This window comes from Malurus melanocephalus, unplaced genomic scaffold (genome assembly GCF_030028575.1).
Source record: "Malurus melanocephalus ecotype Western Australia unplaced genomic scaffold, MMel_1.1 scaffold_740, whole genome shotgun sequence".
NCBI classification, from domain to species: domain Eukaryota; kingdom Metazoa; phylum Chordata; class Aves; order Passeriformes; family Maluridae; genus Malurus; species Malurus melanocephalus.
The window spans coordinates 126,062-142,050 of NW_026623972.1; the positions used below are offsets into that span (position 1 = coordinate 126,062).

Below are 15,989 nucleotides of genomic sequence, written 5' to 3' on the forward strand. Positions count from 1 at the left end.
TGTGGAAGCTTTTAGGAAAAGTAGGCACAAGCATGACTTCTTTTATTTCACCTTGTTAACAGTGTCTTATGTGTTTATCTTCAAACTGATGCACATAGATTTATTTTCAATCTCGCACACAGACACATTTCCTTTGTAGGCAGTGGTGATCCTTGACCCATGGCACTGAGCCATGCTTGCAAGGGCTGCAAGTCCATGATGCTTCACTTCTACCTGCACAGCCAGGAAGATRAATTGCTGGTGAGCTGCATGTGTTTTGAACAATTGTAACAGTAGCCTGTGTGCTACAGACAAAATCTAATCAGCAGTGCAAGGGAAGGGAGATTGCTGCAAGGAGACAGGGAGCATGTCTAAATCCTGAGATGGACAAAAAACAGTGCAGCACCTGGTGAGAAATGGCCCTGCAAAGCCATGTCCCTGAACTGGCAGGCATATACACACAGAAAAAGCACAGAAAGAAATCCAAGTTACCTCTTATCTTCCTTCATAACCTGCAGTGTAGGTACATCTTAAGAAACCAAGACAGAGAAATGCTTTAAAAAGATGAGCACAGCATCTAATACTTCAGCAGAATCTCCTTTTGAAGCCGTAGCAGTTTGCTCATGTTGCTCATGCTCTAAACCTTTTGCACATTGTTCTTAGAGCTAAMCATAGGCCACATTATTTTGTGTTGCAAAGCACAGGCACACATAAACACTGAAAAGAAAACATAYGGAGAGAGAACAAAGGGTTCTTTAATGGTTATAGGCATCTTTCATCTTAAACCTGAGAGTTTAATGTCAATTCCAGCTGTCTTGGATTGCCTCTTGCTTGCATAGAGCTTGTAAATAAAGGGTTAATTCAGAASCCCTAGCTGTGATCAGTAGTGGATCACATTTGGTGTTGCACCAGCTCCAGTCTCTATAGAGTACTGGCTAAGCCCCAGGGCACTGGGCTTTTGGGTGCTACTTTGTACACATATTCATCTTTCTGTGACCAGCTATTTCGCCCGATGGAGGGGAGGGGCACTCATAGCAGTTAATTTTTTTTTCATTTTATACTCCTTTACCCTGTTCCCCTTTCTACAATAGCTACAATATAATGTTTCAGTAGAGCAACGCTTTGCAAATTTGGCTCAATGAGACACGGAGCAAACAGCTTTTCAGAGAGCTTCAACTCAGCTGTCAGAAGGGGCAGTTTGGTCTCTGTGCAAGGAGTATTCACATTCCAAACTGCATTAGAGAAAAGCTGGTGGGGTTTTTATGCATTTTTATTATCGGTTCCAGACTAGGAATCTGATGCTATTTTTTTTCTTAAAATCTGTGTTTGGAGTAGAGCTTATATTCTAAAGCAAAACCCAGACTGTGAAGTTTTTCTCTCACTAGCTTGCTCTTTTTTTTTTTTGTTTGCTTTTTTTCTCTCTCCCTGGCTTTACTCCAAGGACCTTTTCTGCCTTTTGTTACACTCTCAAGATGAAGCRCCGGATGGTTACAGCAGTGCTGGTAGCACTGGTACAGGTTTCTCAGAGTTTTCCTGCCTTATACCACCGAGGTTGGTGGAGGYTGTTAAGGGAAGGAGATGGTTGTGGAAAATGCGATTTGGCGCTTTGCTCTGAGCCTAAAGACTGCCCAGCTGGGACTGTGCTGGATCGTTGTGGCTGCTGTCTGGAATGTGGCAATGTGGAAGGTCAGATCTGCGATTTGGATCAGGGCAATCATTTTTATGGGCAATGTGGGGATCACCTCGAGTGCAGGTTGGATGCTGATGAAGCAAAGTTTGGGGAAGTCCCTGAACCCCAGTGTGTGTGCAAATCTCAAGAGACCGTCTGTGGATCTGAAGGGAAAACTTATGAAAACATCTGTCAATTCAACAAGGCTTATGCTGCGAAAAGAAACATCAGCGTGAAACATAAAGGGCCATGTGAATCAGGTAAAGTGTACAGAGGCATTTCCAAACTGACAAATAKCTGATTCTTATCTTCAGATGTGTTACTAGCTATTCTAGGCTAACTTCATTAAACTAATACTGTGGGGTTTTTTTACAATTATCATTATTCTGTTATAATACCACTTTGTGCTAAATATGTGGTTCAGCATCTGTTATTTAATCTTGTACWTTATAAGCCTCTATACTAGACCAGCAGATTAAATCACACAATGACTAATAAGCCATCAGTTTACAGACTGAGTCGGTCCTGAATAATCAGAGTATGCTTACTAAAATCAGAGTATTATTTTTTTCTATGAAAGTTGTATGTGTAGTTGAGAATCAGTAAACAGATAGAATAGTCTGGGAGGAATGGGCAAATAAAAATAACAATATTAATAATAATATTATTATTATTAATAAGAAGAATATTTATATTTATATTTATACTGATACTTATATTTATATTTATTATTATTATTATTATTATTATTATTATTATTATTATTATTATTATTATTATAGGACTGACCTAATTTTAAAGTGGTGATAGTAAAGCAGGTCTTACTGAGATATATATATATTTATCATAGGTATACATATCATATATATATCATGTGTATACATACACACACACAGGTACATGTATGTATGTGTGTATATTTGTATGCATATGTGTATCCACCTGTGAGCATATATGGTAAGCAGTGAAGCAGGAGCAATAGAAGATAATAGGGTTTAATTAACAGCTCTGTTCTTTTTATCAGAAAAATCCAAAATAATCCAATTCAGAATCATCATAAAATTTAGCTAACCCATGAAACAAAAATCCAAAATTAGAACAGAATCAAGCTGAAACAATTTCCCTAAAGGACTCTTACAGTGCACAGTTGTTTCTGATGATTTTTAGTGGAAGGATGCTTAGRTGGACTTTCAGGGGTCTCTGGCCTCCTGCTCATATGCTGTTTCCATTCTTTGCATTACCACTACACATCTTGGACATCTTTCACTTAAGACAAATGACTATAAAATGAAAATGTGAAGAAGCTTTACTTTGTTTCTGAATGAGAAATTACTGTGATTTTTTAAGTTAATAAAATATTTTCTCAAATGAAGTAAGTAGAAGAGGTCTGTGGGTCACAAATGGATCACAGTTCTGGGAATCTGAAATTGCAATTCTGGCAAAGGACTACATWTGGGAGTAACTTGGGTACATTTTACCCACTCCTCTCTAGCAGTCTCAGACTATGCTGTGGTTTTATATTGAATGAACAATGGATATTGAACACTTAAAAGAAAAAGTGATGAACAGGTAATATCAGGCTTCTCTTCTCTTTCTCTAGCTGCAAGAGAATGATCCATTAAAAAATCCTATATTTGTTGTCAGGCTATTAAGTTGGAAAATGAGGCTTGTCAGGAAAGGGACATGCACACCAGCCTGCAGTGAAACATACAACTGGAAAGCCTATTAGCCTTGGGGAGGCGTCCTTGGCTGGAATTAAGGAGCACTAGTTCTCGGGGCATAACCCCTCCAGCATGATTTTGGCTGGAAGTGACAACTCTCCTAGCAAGTGCTGGTAACTTGGCAGCACAGGCAGCTGCTCAGGCACACAGCTTTAAAGCAATGGTCCTCTAATCAATTTAACAGAACCAGTTGCATACAAGAAACTTTATAATTTGCAAGTACTACCACTTTTAATTGCTGATGTCATCGAGCAGGACCCCAGTCGCGCCTGAAACACATCACACTGCTGCTCCTCAAGCAGGAGGAAGGAGCTTAGCTGTGCTGCTCTGCATGCAGGCATCACCCCTAGCACTTTCCCACTGCTTCCTGGCTCCCCAGAAAAGCTGGATCCTCTTTCCAGGAATGCAGAGAATTATCCTGGGATAGCTCAGTTTACTGAATTGCACAGAAGGCTGCGGAAAGTTTGCCGCCATGTCAGTCCTGTGCAGAATTCAGTGAAGAGGGCCCATGTCCTCGGCTGTGCGGGAGGAAAGTGCCTGGCTGGAGTACACCCGAGCTGGGCAGAGCCCTGGAGCTGGGCAGGGGGCTGGAGCTGGGCAGAGCCCTGGAGCTGGGCAGAGCCCTGGAGCTGGGCAGGGGGCTGGGCTGGCAGCGACGGGCACCACAAGTGCCTCTCATCTCATCTCATCTCATCTCATCTCATCTCATCTCATCTCATCTCATCTCATCTCATCTCATCTCATCTCATCTCATCTCATCTCATCTCANATCTCCCTGAGCTGCAGTTCCTAGCTCTTGTTCAGAAGCTGTGCTTTGGAGCCAGCCTGGCACCACCCGTGGGCTCTGAGAGGGCACCACGCTTCACCCCAGCCGCTCAGGGCTGCAGCTGGTGACAACAGGCGACAGGGAACCTGGCTCCGAGAGCAGCAAATTYGCTGCAGCACTGGCTCTCCTGACTCAAATTTGCATGCGGAACAAACACTGAGCAGTGTGGGGYTTTGGTACCAAGCTATAAACATAAMCTTTGCTCAGCTCAAAGAACTTTGTTTTGTTTTTCTCTCCTTCAAAGCATCTGCTGTTTCCTCTTGATGCCAAATAGATTAATTGTATACAGCAACCAATGAATAAATAAATAACAATAAACTCCTTTCATCAGAAGAGTACAGCCTTTCATCTTTCTTCTCTTGCCAGAAAAAGGAGAAGACTTAGCTTGCTAAAGAAACATGAGAAAATCCTTTCTCTTCCTGAAAGCTTGTTTTGATCAGTTTATCTAATAATTTACCAAGCTTACTAAGTACWTTGATTATATACAGATTCTCCACACTTAAACCATTCCCATCACATTCAAAYATTTCTCGTGGATAATTTAATGAACTAAGAGAACAATCTAACAGTGATTGTCTTTATATTTAGCTGTGTCACATGATTTATTTTAAATGTAAATTTTGGAGTAAAAACAAATAAACAAGTAAAGCCACAAAATTTTCTGCCRTTTTCATCTAATCAGGCAGATTAGCAAAAAATAATACTATACAACCTGAGAAAACCCCCCTATATTAATTATTTAATTKATTGTTCTGGAGTAATGTTGGGCTGACTGTGAAAGGTAAAACAGTATTTTGACTTTTCCTGGCTTCTGGTTTACAACTTCTGTAAAACATGGGGATAATTCATGACTGACTGGGACTGTAAAAGGAAAGGAGCAGCTTCTGCCCATTCAGCTCTGGACATTAGAACACTTTCCATAACTATCAACAAAAATGTATCTACTCCAGGAATCAAAATGACAGGTTATCATAACATTAAAGCTCTGTTTCTAATCAGTTATACAAARTACACACAGATATGCATGGGACAATTTGTCTGAAGGCAAAACCTGAAACACTCAAAAATAGAGTTTATAAACTTCTGTTCAAATGGTAAATAATTACTTCAGTTTTCTTCCACAAAACACAGCAAAATGATATTGTGAGACTTGTAGTATTTTATTTCTTAAAGCACTTCAAGTTTGAGTGGACAATGCCAGCACTTGTTGCGTGTTCAGATTCAGAAAAGGCAGTCTGGTTAGATCAAAACAGCTCCTTGCTGTGAGTTTGGGCTCAGGTGATGTCCGTCCTGGCCAGCCCTGTACCCAGCYGCTGGGACTCAGACCATGCACAGGYATTTCCAAGCTRTCTGCTGTATTCTCACAGCTAACRGCAAGAGGGGTATTTTCAGTGTGGAATTCATCATGGTGTGGGACAGACAGTGCTGGACAGCTGTYCTTTTGAATTGTCATTCAGACCCTTGTGTCCTCGAGGCTCCAGATATGTTCCCATGGGTGGCCTTGCTGGGCTGGGGACAGTCACATGGGCAGGACTCAGTCCTTGGCCACGTGTCAGTGTTGTCAGGGGATCCACGGGACACCTGAGTTAACAGTACAACAAAAATACTCMCCAGGCAACATCTGCCTATTTGAAAAGTTAAAGAACTCCTTTGAGTCAATGGAGGCTTTTGGTTTCTTTTATGCATTTTAGGCTTAACTACAGTGGATGTATCATTGAAAGGAATGTGGTKCCAATTTTAAGATTTTAAAGATTTTAAGATTGTAAATATCAGACCCTCTATGATCAGTTCATAGGCAAAAAAAAATCTTATCCAAGATATTCAGTTGATGCTGATTAGAATATAAGATTTTGAAGAAATAGACATATTCTGAATGTACAGTTCATATGAAAGAATGAACATTTAAGGRTTTAAGCATCCTAGTTTGAAAAATCTTACTTTTGTAGAGTAGCAAGATTGTTTAATGAGGCATCTATAAATGGGAAAATTGATCGTTTTCTGTGTAATTTGTTTGCAATTAATTTTAATCAGTATGTACTTAATATTTTCTGCACAGACACCAATCCTGAAAAATGGACAAATGTGTTATAAATTATTGCTTGAAAACATGGAACAGGTGGTTACAATTTCAAATGCTGAAGCATAAATGYTGCACCCAAGTATTGACTCAAATATTGCAAGTAAAAATAGATTAATTATGTACTATAATTTTCTATTTCCAAGAATCTGGGATCTGTGCAAAAAAACAAAACAAAACCAAATTTAAGAAAAACCCCAAAGCCAACCAAACAAAACCAAAACCAAACACAGCCTCCCCCCCCCAAAAAACAAAACCCCACACCAATTAAATACAAGCCCAATGGCCCAGAAAATGCATTCCTTTTTGAACACTGGTCTGGAAACAGACAGAAAACAGATTTTAGAAAAACAAAACATTTTTTTGTTGACGACAAATAGATCAGGAAAAGAAAATAAAAGCAGAGATCTCCGAACAGGAAATCTGTGCTAACAGTAAATACACTATTTTTCTCTCTGCCGCTAAMCATCAAGGCCTGTTAACACGCAGCACGTTCACATGTGCTCACCGAGGGCTGTGCACTGCAATCAGGTACGAAAGCATCAGGGGATGGGTTATGGGACCAATGCCTTCCAGCCCCTGCCTTGGCAGCCTCTCGTGGCTGCCGGCAGCTTTTGCTTTGGGAAAAGGGAAAACGGGAATCCAGAGGCAATCAACAACCAGTGCAGGGGATGAGGAAAAGAAAACATGAGAAAACAAGTAAGTGGAAATGTAACAAGCATAACAAGCATGACATGAAACCRCATAGAAACAATTAAATTTCAATCCCTTTCATTTCTAACAARAATATTGGATGACATCAATAGCAATTGAGGACAAATGAAAAATGCATTAATGCTGTTATTCTGTAACTTGTGGGAATGACTTCTATGGGTAACAGTGCTCGACAATGTTTTAGCAAGTTGAAGGCAATGATAGACAAGAAACCTGACAAGCCAGCAATAGTAGTATTTTGGCTTTTAGTTAACCAAAATGTAACACATTCAGAACTATGATACAATCAAATCACTCTGTGACTTGTGTCCTACAGAGATTCCTTGTGCTTTCCTCTGAAGCCCTAGCCAGGTACCCAAGGCTAGTCCAGCTCATGGGACAAAATTAAGCCCTTAATTTCAGCTCAAGTTCCACGATTATCTGCAAGAGGAAGAATAGACTTTAATAAGCCTTTTTAGAAAGCACAGACACAAGGTGTTCTGAGCTTTAAAAGCTGCTTGGAATCATRTGGCTCTTCAGAGGTGTAAGAGGCAAAAACAACCTGATGGTATCATTTGCAGCAGGAATTAATGTTACTTGCTTTAGTTTGTGTTCTTTTATGCATTGTTTTCTAAAACACCGCTGTCGGTTCTTTGCAGCTCCTGTTATTTCTATGCCACCTCAGGATGCCCAGAATTACACTGGCAATGATGTCATTTTTGTCTGTGAGGTGTCAGCCTATCCTATGCCACAACTTGAGTGGAAAAAAAAGGGGAATAAAATGTTTCTGCCAGGAGATGACACCCACGTTTCAGTTCAGGTAAAACCTGAATTTACCATCGTATACAGTTTGGGAAGAGGAACAGGGTAGTTAATCTGTGAATCTGTGAATCTGTGAATCTGTAGGAGGACCTACAGAACACAACATTGTTGCAATAAATAGATTCCCAATAGGGGCCCTCTGACTATGTAAAGATCAATGACTTCAGTCAGTGTTTTGGCAGTCCCAGCAGAAGGAACGACAGCCAGGGTACCACCTAGGCTGCTCCAGGGAAAGAAAAGATGGAAGAATCTCTTTATGTAGGTCTGATTCTGAAAAAACTGAAAGAAGGAACCTTCTTGGAAGAATGGCTGTTTGCAGCACTTTTCCTACTTGATGCAGGAAGCCCAGTTCTTACAGGTATTTAAAGTTCTCCTTCGCAAGATGCTGTTCCTGGACACCGGTCATTTGGGTGCTGTCCCTGAGGCATTCCCCAGGAAAGCAAAGAATCCTGCTCATTTTATGGAAGTCATGGTATTTTAATCTAAGGGAAAGAGAAGAATGGCACTACTAAAGGCTTCAAGCAAATATAGAAATACGCTGAAAGTTTGAGCTGAAATCGAACAATCAAAGAGTTAACGCTTTTGAGAAATACTATGGTGTCTTCCAGCTACTTAATTTCAACCATTTCTTTTCTTCTCAAAGGCAAGAGGTGGGCCTCAGAAGTATGGTGTGACAGGCTGGCTGCAGATTCAAGGCCTCAAAAAATCAGATGARGGCATTTACATCTGCCACACCAAAAATAAATTTGGTGCAACATACGCCTCTGCAAGATTGAAAGTCATTGATGGTAATTTTTTTTAATCTGTATGTAAAAAATATAAAAGCAGAATGCAAAGGATGGGACTGTCAGAATGCAAATCAAGCATAAGAGAAATTACCCAAAGCTGCCCATATTTTCACTCTTCAGTGTGCTTTTATTTTACCTTATCCCCTAATGGGTTAATATATTAATATTTTGCTGCAAATTATGTCAGCTTCCRGTAAACAGAAAGCTGTGGATTGGAGCCATATAATTGAGACACATATCACTTTTCTTATCCTAGAAAAGTCCTTTGGTGTTAATAGWACCCAGAACAACAGCTGATGTAACTGAGGAAGTCTTTGAACCATGGCAGGTTTGCTTAGCTGTTCATTTTTCAAAAAAATTAGGAAGGAAACAGTTGTTGTTCCTTAATAAGAGTGTTTTGAAAAATATAAGAAATAGCTTTGCTATTGCTTTGCATTGGGCCCACACCTGCAGAATAATATCCCTCCACAGAGAACGGCTTTTCCCAGCAAATTCAGGATAAAGGTGCATTGTCTTATATTTACATTCTGGTCTAGAGGAGTCTGTCACTTGTCTAGTTTAYAAAAGCTGCTTTCAAAACTTTATTTTCTCTGGAAATATTTGCAGGTACACAGGACCTGCAGAGGACTAATGCCATAGTTTACTAGTATTAGGAATGAAATATATTTGCAATGTGTCCTCAGCACAGGGAAGATGTGGACCTCTTAGAGTGGGTCCAGAGGAGGCCRTGRAGATGCCCCAATTGCTGAAGCACCTCTGCTCTGGAGACAGGCTGAGCAAGCTTGTGGTGTTAAGCCTGGGGCACAGAAGACTCTGGGGAGATTCCAGAACCCCTTCCAGTCCCTAAAGAGGGATTATTAGGAGGAGGGAGAGGGACTTTTTATACAGGCAGACAGTGGTTGGACAAGGGAGAATACTTCTAAACTAAAAYRGGAGAGATTTAGATTAGATGTWAGGAAGAAATTGTTTACTCAGGGAGTGGTGAAGYATTGACACAGGTTTTTGAAARAARTTGTAGCTGCCCCATCCCAGGAARTGTCCAAGGCCAGGCTGGRTGGGGCTGGGAACAACCTGGGAYAGTGGAAGTGTCCCTTCCCATGGCAGGGGATGGAACAAGATGATCTTCAAGGTCAATTTCAAACCAAACCATTCTGGGACTCCATGATTCGATAAAGAAATTTGCTCATGACCTTCAGCAGTATGGGGTCAAATCATCGGACAAAAACCCTGTTCTTTTCATAGATAATAAAGATTTAGAAGCTCTGAGCTTGCTCTACAAATCCAAACCCATACCTTCTTCTTTGTTCTTAATTTCAATTAATTTAATATAGATTCAATTACATCTTGCAGACCCATCTCCTGCATTTGCATTTACTGATGGCAGTAGAAGTGCAAGCTACAGCATTGAATACGAGGAATATTATGACAATTCTGATGAAGAAGATGATGAAGAATATGAATCTGGGGACTATGATAATGAAAACAAYGCTGAATAATTTTATACATCTGTTGTTCAAATCCTTTCATACTGTTATATTTACCAGTAGTATCTGTCCTGTAAATGGCTCCTTTGATAACACACTCACTCGTGTAACCACCTTCCTGAAATGCAGCTTTTGATGAAGTGCATCATGCTACTTACCAGAAACAAGAACAGTTGTAACACTATATATTTAGACTATTAAATAAAATTCTTCAACATGCACCTTTCTACTAAGTATGCTAAATAGATCAAATGCTAAAATAATTTAAAAATTATTTCTTTCGCACATTCTAATTTGTCTAGCAAAAAGGTCAATAGTTAAACAAAAAAAAAATACTTTAAATCAATTTTCTTTTTTYCTGTAAGGTACTAAGAAATATCAAAAGATTGTTCACATGGCAACAGACCTAAGTAAGTATGGAGGCCRCAAAACAATCTTTAGTCTCTTTAGTTCATGTTTTCTGATAATTTTCAGCAGGATTTTCCTTCTCATTTGAAATTTTCCATAGTTAGTCTCCTTAAAGGTGAATTATCTGTCTTTTRAGGGATTATTTTGTTTACTTTTAATAGTTACAAGAAGCAATCATGGTCTAAAACCAGTAAGTGCTTKTTTACTCTCAATATTCAAACACAAGCAGAAAAAAAATCCTTGATGAGCATACCTTTAGACTCCTTTTTGTAACAGCTCCTACAGTCCTCCTAACAGTGCTGGTTCCTTCCCACCAGCCTGGGGAGTGGTTGAGTGTTGTAGTGGATGAGACCACCCCAGAAAATGCTGAAGGGCTGGACAGCCCTGGGATAGTCGGAACCCAGTGGTGGAAAGATTTTGATAACCCCCTTGGGAATTAAATGGTTCTTGCCATAAATATGTAAATCCTGCTGCCCTGGTTGGATTCGATGTGACCCCCTCACTCCGCCTACTCCTTCCCCCATTGGTCATTGTATTCCCTTTGCCTTCTCTCTCTGCCCAGCTTCTCAGGTAACTGGACACCAGGTGTATATCTGTGGCCAGATAACCTCACCCCAACCTCTTTCRTCTCTGGTGTCCTTTGGGAATAAGTTCCTGGAACACGCCACACTCCAGAGCCAGGATTTGTCCTTTGTCTGGGACTGTGAACCACTTTGCCCCTATCCCCAACTCATCAGCATTGCCAGGCTGCCAAAATGGTGGAAATCCACTGGAACACAGTTCCAAGTGTCCAGTGAACATCCCAAGAAATTTCTCCATTTGCTTTTGTTAACTAATTGCATGAAGGCTGTCTCTGAATTAATGGGTGATGGAAGACACCAACTCTGCACTTACACATCTGGCTCCCATTGGCTGAGGACAGATGAATAGCAGAAAGTTATTTAATGACATTTAAGACTAAGGAGGCCAAAGTTCAGGCATCTGCAGGGAAAGCCTTGGTATCTGCAGTTCTCTTCAGCCCAAGGCACAGAYCCACAGTGTGTGATCACTGCACACACCAAGGTAACGATGAATTAGTGGTGACAGGGAAGCTTTAAGGACAATCTTACTGTATGGATATACACACTGTAGAATTTTTAATGCATATACAGTGCCTCACAAATTCTTCCTTTAATGTGATATTTGTACCCTTTCTTGCTGTTACAAAGAATTTCTTTTCAATTTGAGTTACATTAAGAGATTGGCTATAGACTGTGTTTGCCCTGAGGTATTATTGACCTTTGTCCAGTAAAAAAACAAAAGAATAATTTATTTTATTTCAGGCTTCATGGGGTATTGTCAACTTACAAGAAGAAAGTGTGCCAYTGTGTTATTGAAAAAGATTAATTAGTTTTAATTAGGAATAGCAAGTGGCTTCATATTTAAATACTGATTTTTTTATGGATTCCYCCTGATCTTAGTGATATGTTAGTAACTTTTTGCTTATCCACTATATATGAACTTGAACAAAAAAAATCTGATAGAAAGCACAGATTATTTTTAATGGAACTATTTAATATGCAGACATATATTCAAGATCAATTGTGATCTGCATTGCAAATTAGTTTACTAATTTGTATTACTATTTACTAATTAATTTACTAATTTGTATTACTATTAGATTACTAAAGTAATCACTAAATGGTGTCAATATAAATTGGCATAGTATAGTACATGGCACAGAAAAAATCTTGAAATCATTAGCCACAGAAATTAGAATTCTTCAGGGCCTTTTGCTATTCTTTATGTAAAATGAGAAAGAAAAGAATTTTTAAATGAAAAAATGTGCAGCAGAACTCTAGCAAATACCAGTTTGAGTTTGGCCTGATGGCGTACATCTATTTAAGAAAAGCTAACATACCCAGAAAAAAGAATTCTAAATTAAATATGTTGCATTTCTCTCTGTATGTATTTTTATATATATTTAATCAGTCCTTGTAAATTACCAGCCATTCCTTTCAGTAAGAAAAAATGCATATTAAAAAAATCCCAATGTGATGCAAAAAAAAAAAGCAACATTGATACCTTAAACCATTCCTAAGTTGTTTGTTTTGTTTTTTTTTTCTTTGTGGGAGGGGGCACAAATGGCTGGTTTTGTTTATATGCTTTAATCAAGTCATTTAACAGTAAATTAAAAAAGCATGGAGAAGGCTCAGTCCTCTCTAAGCAGTGTGGAAAACAAATGGATCTAATTGTGAATACATTGCCTGTAGCAACAGATCTATTCACGTAACCCAAAGGAACAGCAAGTTCAAAAAGTGATGTTTATTACACCTAGCAGGAAATGAGCCASCCTTGAACTGAAAACTATGTATTAGTCCTGGTACTGTATTTTGCAAGGCAGACYTAAACCCTTCTTCAACTCAGCTTCCACTGAAGACTTCAGAATTTTGTTACATGCAAGTCTGAATTTCATGGCACAGCATCCTCCTGTCACCCAAGCATCTTCTCTGGGTCACTTCACCCTCCCACATAAAGGAATTGCATYGAAGTTGCTAAAGAAATTACACTACATAATCCAGTAGGTCCTTTGGGTGAGGATAGGATATCCAACCCTGACATAGGCTGGGGTACTTTCACAATRTAACATTATTACTTGCTGTGTTAAAGTCCTGTTAACTGTTAGTCTTCGAAGCCATTAATTCTTTATCTGGACCAATTTACTTCACCTTAAAATAATCAGGATACAGTTGACAGAAATCAGATCTAGAAAGGCCTGTGTTTTAGAGATTAAACGAGGTGCAGTCCAGGGCTGCACTGTGCAGCTGAGCACAATGTGTGCTCTCTCTCCCCTTCTGTCCATCCCATCACCACTGGAGACCCACACTGGGAGGAACAGGCGTTTCTGGCTAGGAACAAACACACTCCAGACAAGCTGGAAATTGGCTCATCCTGCAGAARCTTCAGCTTTCACTCACACTTAGGTACATATGCCTTTACAGAAATTGTTTGTGAATTATTTATTCATCTGTTTATTATCCATATTTCCATAATTTTGCTTCAGACTAATAATTAATGAAGAAATTTTCTATAAAAGCATATGGTTCAGTGATTCAACTGTGATAGTTCATGTTTAAAGAAACCTTTCTCCCTACCCTGACTAAATTGTCCTAATAATTGCTTCTCGAAGTCACTGCTGAAGATGAATCCAGCAAAAACACCCAGTTTGTGTTTTCCTTCCAAGTCTAAAGCAATTTCCATTTCCAGAGACGTTCTACAAGTGTGAGCCTCTTCTTTGGGGCTACTAGGCTTCACACGGGAATTTTTGCAATGTGGGTAATAAAGCATCAAGGAAACATGAATAATTCACACCAACTGCTCACAGCCTTTATCATCTGTTAACCAGAATAAAAATGACATGGACTTTTGACATRGACAAATTCTTCCCACCATGTTAAAATGTCAAGCAGAATTGTACCTATGAAAAATTTCAAACTTTCTGGGTGCAATAYTTATAAATGCTGTCAGCAGCAGTCCTCAGTGCCTCCCCTGCATCACACTTTATTGGTAGTTACCTAATCCTCCTTCCTGCCCATCCCACTGACGCCAGAAGTATGTTGTGAAGCCCAAACACACACTGCTGAGTTTTACACTGGGCTCTGTCTGGCTTCATGCTGTACATCACCACTGCTCACCTTCAGCAGGACACAGAATACAGAGATGCCTCTTTTGCTTCAGTACCCTTTGAACCCTTTCTTGGATTTCTTCACTAGTGACAAAAACTTGTTGCTGTCTGATTGCATGAGATGCAGAGCTGCACCGTGCGGTCTGTGAGAGGCTGTATGGCCCACGCCTGCCAAACTCACACTTCCTGCCCCACCCAGCAGCTCATGTTCCTACAGCAGCACCTTTCAGGGAAACAACCCKACTCAATAAAGTGACAGGGAACACAACCATCCTGCAGTTGGGTTTTTACAGTGGATTGCTTATCCCTGTTCTGAATCTGTTCAGCTTTAGTTCATAGTGGTTAGAATCAAAGCATTTTCCACCCAGAGCTGGGCAGCTGGCTGCAGTAAAGCAGCTTTTCCCATGCAGAAACTTTTAGATATAATTCAAGTCACATTATGTCCTTAATTTGAATATTCTCTCTATTTACCGTTTTCTGCACTGATTACATGACCTGTTTTCCCCACYAACCCTGAATTATTTCATTAACTCCAGAATGTCTTGGATCAGACTCTGTCTTTGAAGTATTTAAAGAAATGTAGTACTTTAAGAAATTTTATAATTTGTTTGCTGACATGTCTGAAAGGAATGAGAAGGGAGTGTCTTTACAAACAAACTCTGACTCTGGGGGTAAGATAAGGCTGATACTGGGAGATAGAAGGAAACAATGGGAAGAATTTCCATAGAAATTCCTTTGATTGACTTATCCCAGACTATGTTAATAGACTACAAGAGCAGAGACACAGAGATGTATATCGAAAGGGGGCAATGTATGATAGAAGCGGGGGGGGGGGACTTCATTAGGTGTTTCGGGGAGCCTGCACCTCTCAAGTACCTCAGCCAATGGGGAAACAGAGAGGGAACTGTGGCTGGGAAACTAGGATAAAAAGAGGCTGCATCCCCTATGAATTTGAGAGACACCCATGGGAAATGCCCATGACCTCTCCCTTTATTCATGAATAAAGTTGTGGGACTCCTCTGTCTCCTTTTTGGACATAAACCTCTGGTGCTTGTGGATTAATCTTCCTAACATGTCTTATCTCCACCAGTGATTAGCAAAAATGGCACTCATCGCATCCAACTGGAAACTGAGATAACTATTCTCTAAATTTAAAATCTTGATTCTTTATAGGCCCCTATAGAGGAAGTTTCCCCTTTTATGGGATGACAGTACAATCTGTCCTTTCAGGCACAGCTTAACTGCCTGAGCACCACRTATCTGCCCTGCTGGATGTAAGCARCCTTCCATCMCRTTCCACAGCAAAAGCCAACTCCCAGCCACTGCCCTGGTCCAAAACCTGCCTCAGAGGCATAGGCTTTGCTTCCRATCTTCTCAGCCCTGACAGAACAGCAATCACGATCACCTGGCTCACGTCCATTGACTACTGGTATATAAATGGACGGAATTAATGCTGGATGGTTAGGGTTAGGATTAGGCAAATTAAATTACTCCCATGCAACTTGTGAGCTGCTGTTGTAAAATGGTAATATCCTTATAATCCTTCTCGGACTATATGGCAGCTCCCACATTCACTGTAGAAACTTCTCCTTTTCGCTGCTGCTGCCACCGTGAGAGTACATTCTTTGAAACGGCGCATTAATCTGCACCGTGCAAAGCCAAATGTAGGCGCAGATCAGCACCTCGATGCGATAGCGACAGGAATCCACGACCCCACTCGGCTGCCGGCACCGGGCCCCGCCGACGGCAACGCGCCTTCAGAGCTGCACGGGCACAAAACGGCCTATCGCTTGGGGACCCTGGCGCTGGCCCGGGCGGAGCTGGCACCGCGCTCCGCTCCCGCTCCGCCTACGCTCCG

General features: G+C 40.3%; 1 protein-coding gene across 1 annotated transcript; it reads left to right on the plus strand.

The window, feature by feature from the left end:
• Positions 1–940: 940 nt before the first annotated feature.
• On the plus strand, positions 941–10,325 carry LOC130584630 (kazal-type serine protease inhibitor domain-containing protein 1-like). The gene is made up of 4 exons (XM_057384730.1): positions 941–1,908; positions 7,625–7,785; positions 8,431–8,575; positions 9,926–10,325. Exons 1-4 carry the CDS (start codon positions 1,452–1,454, stop codon positions 10,069–10,071), a joined length of 909 nt encoding a protein of 302 aa, XP_057240713.1. The 5' UTR covers positions 941–1,451; the 3' UTR covers positions 10,072–10,325.
• The last annotated feature ends 5,664 nt before the right edge of the window (positions 10,326–15,989 follow it).